The sequence below is a fragment of the Diceros bicornis genome, chromosome 17 (assembly GCF_020826845.1).
Source record: "Diceros bicornis minor isolate mBicDic1 chromosome 17, mDicBic1.mat.cur, whole genome shotgun sequence".
Lineage (NCBI taxonomy): Eukaryota > Metazoa > Chordata > Mammalia > Perissodactyla > Rhinocerotidae > Diceros > Diceros bicornis.
In genome coordinates, this window is record NC_080756.1 from 32319230 (window position 1) to 32336563 (window position 17334).

The window sequence follows — 17334 nt, forward strand, 5'->3', positions numbered from 1 at the left end:
TTTTTGCTTAAGGAAGATTAGTCCTGAGCTAACATCTGTGCCAATCTTCCTCTATTTTGTATGTGGGTTGCTGCCACAACATGGCTGACAAGTGGTGTAGGTCTGCACCCGGGATCTGAACCTGCAAACCCAGGCCGCCAAAGCAGAGCCCGTGGAACTTTAACCACTAGGCCATGGGGCTGGACCCCCTAACTTTATTTTTAATAGGTGTACCATGATATATTTTTACTTTTACAAATACTATTTTAGTAGACAGTTGAGTAAATTTTTGCCCACATTTCATATTGTATTCTTAGGACTGAGTCCTAAAAGTAAAATTAATGAGTCAAAAGGTATGACTGGTTTAAAATAATTTTTACCAACAAATTGCTTTCCTAAATTTTCAGTCCCACTGTCTATGGGAATAGCTGTTCATTTGCCCCACCCCTTATCAGCACTGGCCATCACTTTTAAATCTTTATTAGTTTGATAGACAAAATGGATTCATGGGGTTTTTTTTTTCCTTTAATTACTAACTAGGTTTAAAATGTATTATTAATTGTTTATATGTCCATTTTTGTGAATTGTCTGTTCTTTCCAGATTAAAGTTTCTACCCATAGCTTGTCTAAGCTTCCTTATTTTTAAAGGAAGACATAATGAAAAATATACTCTACTATTATTTTGTTCTTGTCTTATCCTTTCCTAGGAAACTTTATAAGCGTTATGCTTTTCTACGTTGTGAAGAAGAAAGAGAGCAGTTTCTTTACCATCTTCTTTCCCTCAATGCTGTGGACTATTTCTGCTTCACCAGCGTGTTCACCACTATCAGTAAGTCTGGAGAATTGACCCTTAAGTGAAGAGTTGCTTGGGTAACTAATAGAATAAGAGTTTGTTTATTTTTTTAATTTGGTGAGGAAGATTGGCTCTGCTCTAGTACCTGTTGCCAATCCTCCTCTTTTTGCTTGAGGAAGATTGGCCCTGAGCTAGCATCTGTGCCCATCTTCCTCTATTTTGTATGTGGGACATACCTACCACAGCATGGCTTGATAAGCAGTGTAGATCTGCGCCCAGGATCGGAACCCGTAAACCTGAGCCACTGAAGCAGAGCGCACCAAACTTAACCACTAGGCCACCGTGCCGGCCCAAGAGTTTATATTTTTAAAAATGGGACATACTATAGTACAGTGAGATAGACACCGTGAAGCACCTCCCAGATCTCCATTAGGAATGAAGGTTATGCCCCAGCTGCTGAGAGTCCTGCCAGAAGACAGCCTTCAGCTGTCAGCTCCAGGGCCGAGTGCTCACCAAAGAAAACTACCTTACCCAGGGTGATCCTTCCCAGCGGGGCCAGCCAGCATCCTATGACTTGTCAATGGCCTGTCCCAGAACCCACCATGGGATCAGCTGAGGACTTCATTGTGACTGCATCACAGCTCAGCTCCCTCAACTAATCCTGCTTCCTTCCTCACATGCTGATCCCAGAAGCAACATTCTGCATGCTAATTTCTGACTCAAAGTCTGCTTCCCAGGAAACCCAATCTGCAATAGGAAATGGGATGGATGTGAAAAGGAATGTTTTATTAAACAAATATCCCAGTATCTTATCTGAAACACATAAATTCAAAGAATCAGTATATGGTAATATTAAACTTATATAACTGAACATCATTAAACTTTGATGATTCAGAAAGACTTCAGGATCTTGCTAGACATTGTAGGTCTGTAGAGGGAGGAAATGCTGATTAGAGAGGTGTTTTCGATGAGCTGAATTACAGCATTTATTCTATTCACCGTTACTAATTCTTATTTGCAGTGGGTCCCCTTCCCTACTTGGAGAATTTTTACTTGTACCAGTTTGGAGTTGTGTTCAACAGCTGCAAGGATCAGAAACTTGGAAAACAGTGGTTTAAACAAATTGACAGTTTTACTTTTCTTACATAATGAGAAGTCTCGTGGTAGGCAGTCCAAAGTGCCATCATGGACCCAGGCTCTTTGTCTCTCTCCTCCTAGACAGTCCTCAGTATGTGCTCATCAACCTCATGATCACGAGGTGGCTGTTCTCAGTCTACCTTTCAGCAGGAAGAGGGATGGAATACCAAGGAGGAGTGGTCAGAATCTGTGCTAGAAAAACATAATTTTCCAAGAAATCCCAATAAACATCACTAACATTTCACTGGCCAGAATTATGTAGGTTTTGGCTTTTCTAGTTTCTGGTAGAGGCAGACAAGGAAAAATGGAGTTGGAATGGTTATTAGGCCAACTTATAATATCTGTCAGGCTACTATTAGTTTATTAGGTTACTGCAGATAGAAGAAGCTAAGATGTTTTTTTTGTGTGTGTGTGAGGGAGATCAGCCCTAAGCTAACATCCTTGCTAATCCTCCTCTTTTTGCTGAGGAAGACCGGCTCTGAGCTGACATCTATTGCCAATCCTCCTCCTTTTTTCCCCCAAAGCCCCAGTAGATAGTTGTATGTCATAGCTGCACATCCTTCCAGTTGCTGTATGTGGGACACGGCCTCAGCATGGCCGGAGAAGCGGTGCGTCGGTGCACGCCCGGGATCCAAACCCGGGCCGCCAGTAGCGGAGCGCGCACACTTAACCACTAAGCCACGGGGCCGGCCCAAAGCTAAGATGTTATAAACAGTTTTGAAAGAGAAGAAATAGCAGCAGAGGCAGTTAGGGCTCCTAAGATCCTCCTTATGTCTGCAGATTTCTCTTCATCTGCATTAACTCTTTCAGGTTGAGGAATTGAGATACTTCATGAAAGAAATATTCTGAGTTTAATAATATTACTGTTTTTATACTTTATGAAATTACTGTTGTGCATCTGTGGGCCCTTTGCAGCCGCAGAACTGCTGGCCCTAAACAGGCCTTTTTCTGCAGCTTTTCTAATCTTGTCAATGAAAGAAATGAGAGAAGCCTCTGGTACCTAAAATAGAGTCTTGCACTAACCTCTTCTGCTTTCAGTTTAAAAAACCATTTGATTCTGGTGATTATTAAACCATGAAAGTATGGCCTTTCCTCTTGACATTTTCCTTTCCTTCAGCCAAAATAAAAAGACAGAAAGAAAGGTTATTCACCCAACATTAAAGAAAGTCGTTTATATAAAATTAGGGAATTGAACCATTTATCCTATTCATTTTCCTCATCTAAGAGCACAGTGAACCACAAGCTCATAACATAGGGCTGTATCTGGGCACCTTGTTCAGTAAATATTTTTCATCCTACGGTCAGTTCTTTCAAGGAGGGCTTCTGATACCCCTCTTGTGAATGAATGAACAGAAATCCAGAGAATACCAGCAGAAAATATTGATTCTACCCTGCTTAAAAAAAAAAAAAAAAAGAATATGGCTCCTAAGGATAAAATTCCCTAATGTGTTTGAGCCATCCCCATTTTTTAAAGGAAAATGGAGGGAGTGTGTAATGTCTAACTTGACCATGTTTCTACATTTGAGCAAAAGACAGTGACAGGACAGTGACATCTAGTGGTGTGCCTTTGAAGGGCCTTCGGAAGGAAGAGGTTTCACACGGATCTCTTTCCATATCTTGGTTTTTTCCCTGGGGTTCTTCTTGCACATGAGTCACCTTAATAGCTTTCCAAGTTGTAGTTTATAACTTTATGTTACGTCCAGAATGGAAGTGCCGTTGTTTGTTATTCTTGGCTTGCGTATTGAGCTGTAAAATTGGGATGGGAAAGTAGTGAAGTGCAGTGCTTTAAAGCTTTGCCCAAGAAAATCAGCAACAAGGAGATGCTATCCAAGAAGTCATCCTCCCCCTTTTTCATGGGAAACCATACCAGTAACCATGCTCATTTGTACTCGATTTGGGGACAAAATTAATAAAAACATTAAAGCAATGAAAATACTGTGTAGCACAGTCAATGTTCATGTCTTCAGGTATTCTGGTGCTGCCTGAGATTGTTTGTAAACGTAGTGGTGATGTATATCACCATGGTGTTATGCTTGCCATGCATGCATGGTGATGTATATGCTGTGGAAACCACCACAGGTATTGGGACTTGTGGCTTATAAACTGGACCTCAGCTTTCTCAACTGGGAGGCGTTATGATCTCATCTTTTTGTTTAAGTACATCTTGGGAGATCATAAAAAGCAAATTATCTGTGAAAGCCAACAGAGTTCTTAATATATGCTTGTTTTGTCTTCAGGAGAATTTTAATTGTGATTTTTAATTAATGTCAGCGTTTCTCTTTCAGTGATTCCATATAGGTCAGTGATCATCCCAATCAAAAAGCTGAGCAATGCGATCATCACCTCGAACCCTTGGATCTGTGTGTCCGGAGAGCTGGGAGACACGGGAGTCATGCAGATTCCCAAAAACCTCCTCGAAATGACTTTTGAGGTAGGTTCAGCTCATACCTTTCTTAGCAGAAAGTGTCATACGTAGTTCCACAGAAGGATTCCAGTTTCACTTTTTCATTTTTTCTTGAATCAAATAATATAAAGCAATACTCAAGTGTGCAGAATCGTTTTTGTGATTCTATACCTCAAGTTGTCTGAAACACTTAGGCTAACTGGTTTTGTATTTTAATTGTTAAGCTTTGTTCTTCTACTTGTAATGGTGGACTTTTCGGCTTTCCAGGTCCCGTCCCATGGTTCCCAGTGCCTGGCACAGAACCTGGCAAGTAGGGAACGTTCAAGTAAATGCTTTCCCCACAGTGGTTCTCTTCCTTACTGTGAAATGCTCCCTGCCTGAACCTGGCCGAAAGGACAAAAAGGCAGGAGAGCTGACATCCATGCTTATGGCTTGTAAACCACATGGTGACATTTATAAAGTGGTTTTGTAGAAATACCTTCCAGTATTGTAGTCAGTTTTCAGTCTCACCTGGTGAAGTATTCCCATATGTTTGAGCCCACGTGCAGGTTGATCTTGCCTGCAGGAAGAAGACAAACACCTGCTCTTGTTTCAGGAGGGACGTGGTACTAACTGAGGGTCCTGTTCTCGTGTTCCTTGGGGTCTAGGAATAGCACTTTCCACTCAGAGTCATAACACCCCCAAGAGCCCATTTTGGCCCTGTCTATCCAGTAGGCTCACAGCCATCTGTGTATAAAAGATTAAACCCTTGCCTTTTCTTTGACTACCAAGTATGAAACATAAACTGCATCATAAGTCCCATCACTGCTGTTTCCAAACTCTCTGACGTCTGCCTGCTTCTTTCCGTCTCTGCTGCCACAACTAATTCAAGATGCCATCCTCCCTCACCGGGATCACTGTAAGGCCTTCTCACTGTGATACGAAGAAATCTAGGGCTTTAAGAGCTCATAGCTCTGATGTTCCCAACCATACATAGTCAGTTGGGGCCTGTGATCTTTTATCAGAATTTAAAAGTCAGAATTTAATTGATATTTATTTTTACTATTCCTATTACCATTGCTTCTTTTGTACTTTTCTCCAAAGGGCCAGGAAGGATGTTGATAACTGTGCTTTTTTTTTTTTTTTACAATAGCTTCAAAGACTTCTAATAGGTGAGATTTGAGGTCAGTTCTTTCTTAGTATTTTATTAGAAACAGAAAAATAGTCGTGTCGGTGATTTTTTTATATCTGTAGTTGTTTTTCTGACCTCTCTGTAACTGAATCTAAATAGTATCCTTTTCCCACTTCCCGAAATTCTTCTCATCCCTCAAGGCGCAGACCACTGTCTCTGTGATGTTTCTGGGCCCCAGTTAGAAATAATCATTCCTTTGGCAGTGTTCTCCTGGCACTTGTTTATGTCTCTGGTCTAGCACCTTGTGCAGACCCCCTCATTTGATAGTTAATGTCCACATGTCTCCTGTCTCATTAGATGGGATATATTAGATGTGACCATATTTCTCTAGTGCATAGCAGAACACATTGTGCAGGCTGGGTCCTCTGCAGTTGTTCAACTAGATGGAACCGAAGTGCCATTGCTAAAGCTGAGAGGTAGCGAGATGGGACCGGGTGCTGAATAACCTATGGTCCTGTCCCCACAGTGCCAGAACTTGGGGAAGCTGACAACTGTTCAGATTGGTCACGATAACTCGGGACTGTTAGCCAAATGGCTAGTGGATTGTGTCATGGTCAGAAATGAAATCACAGGACATGCATACAGGTAAGTAAATGTCCTCAGAAGTCAGCATCCTTTGTTGAGACTTTAGACAGGAAAAGGTTTACAAGTTGTTTTCTTTCTAAAGCTTTTCCACTGCCTTCTGAATTTTAGTTTAGTTATTTGGGTTGTTTTGTTTTTGTCTATGTGATACAAAATTTTATTTTGTTAGAAAATTGCCCAAAAAAATACTTTAAAATTTAAAAAATACTTAAAAATACTTTAAAAAATACTGTGTTTGCTGTTAATGCTTAGTCCACAAATGTTGAAAAAGATTGGTGTGAAAATCTTAAAATAATTTCAATAAGAGAAAAGGCTCTTCAGGCTCTGTTAGTCACAGCCAGCACTCCTCTGTGGGAACATTGTTCTCTTTTCTCCTGTAACTTAACTCCCACATTAACTTTTAGCTTGAAAATATTTTTGTCAAAACTAACCACAGAATTTTAATATAGACTAAGTATGAGAAAATAGTAAAGAATTACTTTAAGTTGATTGAGTGTAATAACAATTTATGGCTATGTAAGAGACAATGTCTTTACTTTTCAGAGATTCATCCTGGAGGGTTTTTAGGAGTAAAATGTCCTGATATGTGTAATTTACTTTAAATATTTCAACAAAAAATGAAAATGAAGCAGATGGAAAAATGTTATGTCTAGATGATAAAAATGAGCGTCTCTTATACTGTTCTACTTTTCTATACATTTGAAATTTTTCATAATTAAAAAAACAACCCACAAGCACTAAAATGATGGGCTTCACCCATGGTGTCATTTAAAAAATTCTGATTAAAATTAGTAAAATATTGGTGATTCATAAGTTTTTTTCTGTCTTACCAGGTTCCCATGTGGGCGGTGGCTGGGGAAAGGCATTGATGATGGAAGCCTGGAGAGAATTCTTATTGGAGAATTGATGGCATCAGCGGCAGATGAGGATCTGGTAAAGCAGTGTCGGACTCCACCCCAGCAGAAATCACCCACCACGGCTAGGAGACTAAGCATCACTTCGCTGACAGGAAAAACGACCAGTAAGTAGTTGATTTTTTTTTATTTTCCACTGTCTCTTGAATGGTGCAGGCCTCATGCGGCCACTTCACAGAAAACTGTTGCATTAATGAATTGTGGTAAGGAGATTAAAAAGAAGAAAGCTGAGGAAAATTAATTTGAGAGAAGGGACTTTAAAAGGGGGGAGAGAATAAAGGGGAAAAAATAAGGCTAGACATTAACAAATAATTAAAAGCCTGAAGAATTGAGATGTTAAAATCCGATAAAAACTGCATGCTCTGTTTTAATTAAGCTATGGAAATATGAATAAATAATATGTTACCTGAAGCTTAAAGGAGGAATGAGGACAGTTATATGTTACAGTACTCCCGGATAGCCACATCCAGCTATCCAGAGCCCCGTATTCTAAGAGGAATTCTAAAAATTCCTCTCCCCACCTCCCAACTTCCTACAGAAGTGATAAAACAAAATAGTATGAAAGAGTGAGTTCTATGGATAGGATACTGTGTTCATATGCCATTTTTAATAGTATAATAAACTTTTAATTTATACTATTATGGGCTTTAGTAGGCTAAATAATGTCTCCCAAGAATATCAGATCCGGGCCAGCCCCGTAGCTTAGCGCTTAAGTACGCGCGCTCCGCTACTGGTGGCCCAGATTGGAATCTCTGGCGCGCACCGACGCACCGCTTCTCTGGCCATGCTGAGGCCGCGTCCCACATACAGCAACTAGAAGGATGTGCAGCTATGACATACAACTATCTACTGGGGCTTTGGGGAAGAAAAAAGGAGGAGGATTGGCAATAGATGTTAGCTCAGAGCCGGTCTTCCTCAGCAAAAAGAGGAGGATTAGCACGGATGTTAGCTCAGGGCTGATCTTCCTTGCAAAAAAAATAAATAAATAAAAATAAACTTCCTCCCACTCCTTTAAAAAAAAAAAAAGAATATCAGATCCTAATCCCTAGCATCTGTAAGTGTTACTTTATTTGGAAAAAGGATATTTGCAAATAAATGTGATTAAGTTAAGGATCTTGGGATGGGGAGATTATCCTGGATTATCTGGGTGGGCCCTAAATGCAATCACACATATTCTTAGAGGGAGGCAGAGGGAGATTAGACACACAGAGGAGAAGACAGTATAAAGATGGAGGCAGTAGTTGGAGTGATGCAGCCCCCAGAATCTTCAAGAGGCAAGGAGCAGATTCTTCCAGAGAGCCTCCAGAGGGAGTGTGGCCCTGCCGACTTGATTTCTGCCCGGTGATACTGATTGCTGACTCCTGGCTTCCAGGACTGTGAGATAATAAATTTCTGTTGTTTTAAGTCACCAGGTTTGTGGTAATCTACTACTTGAGTCACAGAAAACTAATACAGAGGCAATATGACTTAGTAAAAAATGACAGAAGTTTCTCAGTGAATTGATTGTATTTCAGCTATAGACAGTAACCATAAGTAGAATAACAAAGGTACCTAAAAGGTCCCTAGTTTGCTAACAAAACAGTTTCCTTAGATATTAGTCCCTATCCATTTGTTAGCACATCTTGATATATTAACTACTAGAATGGTACAGCCCAAAATCCACCACATTTTTTCTCAAATTATTCCCCTGATTCATAATTCCTTTCTGCCCTCAGAAGTAAACTTCACACCACACATTCACTAGAATAGCTAAAATTAAAAAAACTGATAATACTAAATATTGGTGAGGATGGAGAGCAGTGGAATGCTCATACATTGCTAGTAGGAATGCAAAAGGAAAAAGAGTTGTGCAGTTTCTTTTATACATATACTTGGCTGCGCTTGACCAACAGTCCCACTCCTGGAAATTTACCCAAGAGAAGTGAAGACATATATCTACACTGAGATTTGTACTCAGATATTCATAGAAGCTTTATTCATAAGAGCCAAAATGGAAACAACCCAAATATCCACCAGCTGATGAATGGATAAGCAGAGTGTGGTCTATCTATTCAGTGGGATATTATTCAGCACTATATAAAAATGAACAAACTACTGATAACACTGACAACATGGATGAATCTCAAAAGCATTATGCTAAGTGAAAGAAACCAAACACAAAGGACTAGATACTCTATGATTCCATTTGTATTAAATTCTGTAATAATAAAATTCTGTAATAATGATAGAAAGCAGATCACCAGTGGCCAGGAGTTGAGCTGGAAGGGGATTGACTGAAAAGGGTTACAGAGGAACTTTTTAGGTTGCTGGAAATTTTCTGTAGTATGACTGTGGTGGTGGTGACATGACTGCACATCTGTCAAAGCTCATCAAATTGCACACTTAAAATTGGTAAATTTATTGTATGTAATATCTTAATTATGCTGATTTAAAATTAAAAAGTAGGGGCCAGGAGCCAGCCTGGTGGCACAAGCGGTTAGGTGCGCGCACTCCACTGCGGCGGCCCGGGGTTCACCGGTTCGGATCCCAGGCGCACACTGACACACTGCTTGGCAAGCCATGCTATGGCGGTGTCCCATATAAAGTGGAGGAAGATGGGCACGGATGTTAGCCCAGGGCCAGTATTCCTCAGCAAAAAAAACAGGAGGATTAGCAGATGTTAGCACAGGGCTGATCTCCTCACACACACACAACAACAACAACAACAAAAAAGTAGGGGCCGGCCCGGTGCCGTAGTGATTAAGTGTGCACGCTCCTCTTCGGTGGCCTGAGGTTGGGATCCTGGGCGCGCACCGACGCACCGCTTGTCAAGCCATGCTGCGGTGGCATCCCATTTCAAGTAGAGAAAGATGGGCACGGATGTTAGCCCAGGGCCAATCTTCCTCAGCAAAAAAGAGGAGGATTGGCATCAGATGTTAGCTCAGAGCTGATCTTCCTCACACACCCCAAAAAAAATTAAAAAGTAGATTTTAGCTCAGTCCATTCAAAATATTACAACTTCTGAATCAGTCCAGTTTTGTGGGGTGTTACTGTTTTGAGAGGCCTTATCCCCCACTTTTGGTCCTATTTTCTTTCCTTACTCAATAAGCAGAGAATTTTAAATAACCTGAAACTCAGAGATGAGTAACTTCGTATTTTCTCACAATGTGTTCAAGGTGATATTTAAAGAACGAGAAGTTTTAAATCGGTTTAAAAATACTACTGATTGGTACAGGGCACTTTTGGAACGAATAAAAGCTTTCAAAGTAGATCTTCATGTTTAAAAGAGAAAATATTCAGAGAAAGGTAAAAATAAAAAAATTACTAGGAGCTGAAGAGGCCACAGTATTATTCCTTCAATCATAAGAGGTTTCCATTTTAACAATTTTTAGGCATTCGTGTAGAAAAAACTTACTTGAATTTTACCTGAAGAATGTTTTATGCAAGAAATCCTCCAGCAGTATCAATTCAGAGATTCTTAAACACTGGAATATATAGTTTGTCTTTTATAGTGTGATATGTAAATTAGATTTAATAGTTAATCACCACAAGAAAATACCAAATACTTAATTTTTCTCTTATTACCTACTTCTATCCCTGGATGAAGCCTGTTGACCACCTGTTTTTTTAAACCATTCTTGGGGTTTGGGAGGCAAAGGCGGTTTAGATCCCACTTGAGCAGCCCACCAAGCTCTCTCTCAGGAACAGGACCTAGACGAGCGAGTGCTGGCTGGCAGAATGAAGCAGTGCCCAGACAGACTGACTAGCCTGAAAGGGAGGCAGTTCTGGCTTCGGGCAGGGTGCTCCAGTGTACCTGCGTCTTTCCTTTAATTTAAACACAACAGCAAAAACACACATTCCAGGCTAGCCGTTCAGAGCTTCCGAAGCCTTGACCCATGCCCACTGCGGAACTCAGAGGGAGGTAGGATAAGGGGTACCTGAGGAATGATGCTGTGGGTCTTCCCACCTCACTCCGCAGTTCTGGGGACTTGCTAGCACTTTGTGACAGGCACCATGCCAGATGGTTTACACCTAATATCTCATTCACTTTCCCCAGTGACCCATGAGGTGGGTATTTTCCCTCTTTTAGGTTAAGGAAACTCAAACTCGGAGGAAGTTAGGCATTTGACCAAGGTTATAGATTGCAGGTGGCAAGGCTGGGATTTGAATCCAGGGGTTTCTTGGACTCTTTTCCATTACGCCAAGATGCCTCCCACTTGGCCAAACTGGCCCGAGGCAACTTTCATGGAGCCCTGACAAGCCAGGCTGCTCTGGTGAAGTGTTTCCTGCATAGGTGGAGACAGTTGATATCCCATCGTACTTTGGTTTATTTCCCTTCCGTGAGAATTCAGCCCACTGTTCATTATTTTTCAGAACCCAATGCTGGACAGATCCAAGAAGGCATTGGAGAAGCAGTGAACAATATTGTCAAACATTTTCACAAACCTGAAAAAGAGGTATGATGGGCTGTAGAACTGAATATAGTAGGATTTTAAAGCCACTTTCCTACATGATACATAAGGCAATAGAGGGTGCATTAATTTTCATTTGTAAACTCTCTAGTAGCTTCAAAAACATGCTTCATAGCTACCCTCAGCACTTGTTTCTCTAGTGTTTTTCTTAAACGTAGATGCAGCAGATTATTCTTGGGCCCTGTGTGTTGTGCTCCACAGAGAGGAAGCCTCACTGTGTTGCTGTGTGGGGAAAGTGGCCTGGTTGCAGCCCTCGAACAAGTCTTCCACCATGGGTTCAAATCCGCCCGCATCTTTCACAAGAACGTCTTCATCTGGGACTTCATAGGTAAATTAAAGAGGATGGATGTTATTATAAGGGCACTGAAATATTTCTTAGAAAACTCAAAGACCCAGGAATTGGCGTGAATAAGAGTTAGTGATGAGAGTATGTTTTTAAAAATCAATATTAAATAAGCACTATCTTCGCTTTTCATTCAGTCAACAAATATTTACAGTGTCCACAATATTCCAAACACTATTCTGGATGCTCAAGATATACATCAAGATATAAGTAAACAGAACACAAAAATTCCTGTGGTGGACAATCATTCATTCTGGTGGGGGCAGGAGGACAAACAATACACAAAAACATAACAAATATGCAATTTGTCTAGTATGTTAGAAGGTGATTGTTGATCTGGAAGAACATAGAGCAAGGGAAAAGGAAGCAGTGTGGAGTACTCTTTTAAAGGGGACAGTTGTAGGCATTGTTGACAAGGTACATTTGAGCAGACTTTGAGGATGTGAGGAAGGAGCCGTGTGAATATCTGGAAGAAGCACACTCCAGCTGAGAGAACTCTGGGGCCAAGGCCCTAAGGTGGGAGTGTGCTTGGTCTTTCATAAAATAGCAAGGAGATCAGTGTGACTGGAGCAGAGTGAGGGAGAGAGAGAGGAGGGGAATATTGGGGGAGGGGGGCGTTTACTGCCAGAGCAAGGTTGTGTGGGGCCTTCTGGGCCATTGGGAGGACTTTGGTCTTTAACCTCATTGGGAGGCTTGGAGCTAAGGAGTGACATGATATGACTTATGTTTTAAAAGGATTACTCTAGCTCCATGCTGTCCAATATGGTAACCATTAGCCACTTGTGGCTACTTAAATTTAAATGGATTTAATTTAAATTAAATTTAAAATTCACTTCCTTAGTCACACCAGCCCTGCTAGTGGCTACTGAATTAGACCTTGCAGACACAGAACATTTCCATCATCACAGCAAGTTCTATTGGAATGTGTGCTCTAGCTTGCTAAGCTTTGTAATCTTCACTTTGGTATGCAGTTCTTCTAGAATTCCCAGTTTCTTTAAAGGGATGATAAATCATTTTGTGTTTTGTAAATAACGCCTAGATGAAGTTGATTTCATCCAACTTAGAATTTTTAGACAAAGAAAGGAAAATTGACAGAGCTGGGCCCCCAGGAGTGATTTTTTTTTTCTTTTGGAATGCCTAGAATCTGACTGCTCCTGCTTCTGATTTGTGTATACATATCTCTTCCTCAGATTTACTGAATCAGTTCCATTTCAAAGATTTTGTTGCAAAATGTTAAAGCCAGCTGTTCAATAACTAGAACAGAGGGCACCATCCCAAGGGTGACATGTCTTTGCTACTTATTCCTAAAAGGTTCCAGTCTTAACAGAGAAGTCCATTTTTATTTATTTATTTATTTTTTTTTTGCCAATTTCCGTTTCTTGAAGGTATTCTAAAGAGAGTAAACTTCATAGCTGTCTGGAATGCAGTCTAGATTAGAAAATAGACTCCTGGGAGCATGTTATTCCACCATGAAACATGGACCTCTACAATTCATTGTAAACCAATGATAAAGTAACGATTTTGGTTTCAAGACTGGCTATAATGCAAAGCATTGTTAGTGTTTCTAGAATAAACTAAGTGATTAATCTTTCTGCATATAAAATATTGGTATCTATTGTGATATGATTCTGACTTCCTTCTCCAGAGAAAGCGGTTGCTTATTTTGAAACCACTGACCAGATTCTAGACAATGAAGATGATGTCCTTATTCAGAAATCATCCTGCAAAACCTTCTGCCACTATGTAAATGCTATTAATACTGCACCCAGGAACATTGGAAAGGACGGCAAATTCCAGATATTAGTTTGCCTTGGAACACGGTATAAAGCCAGTTCTTGACTTTCCCTGTCTTTGTTACGTGTTGAACAAGAGTCCAGAAAGAGTTATATCAGATTGTGCCTCTCCCAAAGTTCTCCCATGGGTTTCTTTCATTCCAAGTTTTATGATGTGACTACTGTTTATTGTGTACTGGCTATATGTTGGGCACTAGGCTAAGTACTTTAAGTACATTATCTCATTTAATCCTCCTATGACCACCACCACCACTATGTGAAGTAGCAACCAGTATCCCCATCGTGAAGGCACAGGTAAGTTAACAAACCTTCCCAAGGTCACACAGCTAGAAAGAGGCAGAGCCAAGATTCATACCCAGTCTTACTCCAGAGCCCAAGCTCTCAACCATTATACTATACTGGCTCCAAAGGTAGGTAGTAGGTAATAAGTAGGTTGGTAAATGATTAGACGCATAAACACGTGTATACTTACTATGTAGAGCGTGTATAGTGTGTATACACACCGTGTTGCTCTAAATTTAATAACATTGTGGAATTCTCACTCTATAAATAATTATTGCTATATAAAGTCTTCTCTTTAAGACTATTTCCTACCCCTGTGTTTTTTAAAAGTGACACATAGGAGTTATACAATCCATTAATTTAGAAATAGCTCTTGGAATTTTAAGAAATGAAACACAAGCCTATAGAAGATTTTTTTTTTAAGTTATCTGTGCAATATTTGTTTTCTTCTAAACCCCTAGAGCCCTGACAAGAGATTCAGGATGGCCTAGTTATGGCTGCCCTTTGTTATGAAAGGCATATTGAGGGATGCTCAATAAGGAGATCTTAGGACTTAGTGACAGATAACTAATATCAGAGTTTAATCAGGAAACACTGAAGATTGAGATTTTGTCCTTCTGGAACAGCTGGTTTAAGTTCTGTATTTCTTCTTAATAAAAGGGGCCCAATTTCAGCTGTGCTTTTAAAGTTCCTTTTGAACATGATTCTTATCTCCATTTATCTCTTTACTGTTCTGATTTATTAGACCAATGCAACCCATCTTTTGGTTATAAAATCTACTTAATGTTTTTCTGCTTTGATTTTGTTCCTTACCTTGTTATGTTGTATAAGTGGAAAAAAAATTGCAAATCCCTACTATTTGATGTAGTCTTTCTTCCCAAAAGGTCAATATACTCTGTCATGCCTTGCCGCAGATGTCTCAGTAACATCCTTGTAAAAAAGAAATACAAAATGACATTCTGTCTCTCTTTAAGAGTGGTAAAATCAGAATAGAGAATTTCTTTAATGTGCATAAATCCTTATGGCCAATTTGTCCAGACCTACTTTTAGAATCTGTTGGGTTTTCTCATTAGCTTACACTGTCTCATTACTGTATCTTTTTAACCAGTAAACATCCAGCTTCTTGACTCTCTGCTGACCGCAGAGCTTGGCTAGGTTTTGCCCCGTCCAGCCCCACGCCTTCCCGTTGAGGCTCGGTGTGTGCACTGTTGTGCTGTGAGGTCAGCAGTGCTCAGGACTTGTCTCTGTTTGGGTCTGTAGGGATCGCCTGCTCCCACAGTGGATTCCACTGTTGGCCGAGTGTCCTGCCATCACCCGGATGTATGAGGAAAGCGCCCTCCTGCGCGACCGCATGACTGTCAACTCCCTCATCCGCATTCTGCAGACCATTCAGGACTTCACCATAGTCTTAGAAGGATCGCTCATCAAAGGAGTGGATGTGTAACCCAGCTGGCTAGACACTCTCAGTCCAGACCCCTCGCTTCTGAACGTTCCCAGCTCTGGGCACCGATTTGGACTTGTCTGACGAGGCAGTGAGTCACTGCAGGGGGCAACACGCCGGATCCCCAGACTGAACAATCCTCACGTGCCAGACAAGGCAAAATGTTGTATTGTAGTTCATTTGAACCCGGAATTTAGTATAAAATAGAGTATTTTCATGTGTTAGATGTGTGTAAATATACTATCTTCTTTAAGAAATTATATTACTCTAATAAGATACTTTTCTTAGATTGAATATTCCCGTGACTTAAGTAGCTGAAAAGCGCCAGGATTGGTGGGGGAGAGTGGTGCTAGTCAGGAAGAAGCCAGGAAACCTGTAAATACAGTGCAACCTAGTCGGGCCTTTTTTCCCTCCAGGTATCGCAGCAGAACCCAGAACGCATTGTTTTGCCGTAGCCATCCATCCTTCCATCCTGGTGTCTGATCCTTTGTATTGTGAATGTAAACAGCTTTACCTACTGTACAAGATAGTTCTCACTGTATCTTTTAAGTTACAAATGGTTTCATACAATTGAATTGAGTCACTTTTCCAGTCCTGAGAAAAATTTTTTCCGTCGGCACAAGATGAAGATATAATTCAAATATTTTAAATACTGGACCCCAGGAGCTTGGCTGAACTGGAAAAAGAACACACAAAGCCCTGAGAAGTTGTTAAATTGTGGGATTATAACTTCTTTACACTTTGGAAAGATTAGCCTAGACTAACTTCATTCTTGGCATTTTTATTCTTGTTACTGGAGGTACTTTGGGGAAATGTGAATTTCAAAGGGTTGGCCTCATAGTCATAAGAACTGCAAACAGCAGTTTGATTCTGTACTTTTAGTTTAGCCATCTAAAAGCGGTCCCTTACCTCTGAAGGATAACCACAAGCCCCGTCTTTGTTAGGTCCCAGCCACCCCTCCCCTCGCCCTGGGCCCATCCCCCTCTCAGGAAATGGAAGGAATGTCTAAGAAGGAGGAGGGCTGTGTGTGGCTTGGAATGTTTTTGTGAAAGTATTTGTTGACCATGATAATGCAAATAACAGAAGGAGAGAGAAAGAATGAACCCTTTCTGGGTGGTTCAGGGCAAGCTTTATGTTCCTTTGTAAGAAGGGGTAATAAGGTAAAACGAGTGACCCACAGAAGGTAAAAGCCGGTGCAGCCCAGGCTGGCAAAATGAAAGCAGAACAAGAGGCGACAGTCTTGAAAGACCAAACGTTGTGAGTAACTTTCCAGTTTGGTGTTTTAGAAGGAAGTTATTGTGGTATCAGCTAGTTACATGAAGCCTTCATCCTATGGTAGGCCCTGTAACTCGAATTAGGCATGTGCACGTTGTTAGCAGTGAAGCTGCCTCAGCCGGGCTCAGGTTTTATTGCCTGTTGTGGCTGAGAAGCAAAGCCCGGCCTCTCAGGAGCCTTGTGCATGCGGAGGGTCCTAGGCTGTAGCCAACAGTGTTGTTTCCCTTATTTCCTGGAGGAAGAAACCAATGCAACAAGTGCCTCCCTCCCTTCATCGAGCACTGTATTCAGCCGGGCAGCCCAGCCGCATCCCCTTTAATACGTAATATGTGACTTAGTACTTGAGGAGGAAAGGGGCAGGCGAAGGCCGCATTTAGAAACCCACGGAAAGGGTTTAAGAAGATGGTTCTGGGTGACCTGGGTAGACCAGAGGTTTGTTTGCTGAGGCTAAAGTGTGTCCACAGTGGTGTAGCTATGCCAGGGACATGGAAAGTCTCTTATGAGAAACATCCAGAACCTGTTTCACACCAGCCTCCAACTGTGTTTCGGTGATCAGAAACCGTAGAATGAGCCAATCCAGGGTTTTGTTCTTATTACCTTTTCCATAAGGCCATGCGTCTGACACAATCTGGGCAACCAGAGAGATGACTTCGGATGGCACGCTAGAATCAAGTCCTCTAGTCCAGCCTTCTCATTTTATAGACGGGAACACTTGAGGATCAGAGAGATGAAATACTTACCCCTACAGCTGCTCAATGACAACACAGGG

At 41.1% G+C, this 17334-nt stretch overlaps 1 protein-coding gene across 3 annotated transcripts in view; it reads left to right on the forward strand.

Moving 5' to 3' along the window:
- DENND5B (DENN domain containing 5B) overlaps positions 1–16953 on the forward strand; it is a 190847-nt gene extending 173894 nt beyond the window's left edge. For all 3 annotated transcript variants that reach the window (XM_058558549.1, XM_058558547.1, XM_058558548.1), the window contains 8 exons: positions 687–808; positions 4195–4340; positions 5951–6069; positions 6900–7087; positions 11334–11416; positions 11633–11759; positions 13420–13594; positions 15110–16953. In XM_058558549.1, coding sequence (XP_058414532.1) covers positions 687–808; positions 4195–4340; positions 5951–6069; positions 6900–7087; positions 11334–11416; positions 11633–11759; positions 13420–13594; positions 15110–15293 — 1144 coding nt within the window. In that variant the 3' untranslated portion in view covers positions 15294–16953. The remainder of the gene's footprint in view (positions 1–686; positions 809–4194; positions 4341–5950; positions 6070–6899; positions 7088–11333; positions 11417–11632; positions 11760–13419; positions 13595–15109) is intronic.
- The last annotated feature ends 381 nt before the right edge of the window (positions 16954–17334 follow it).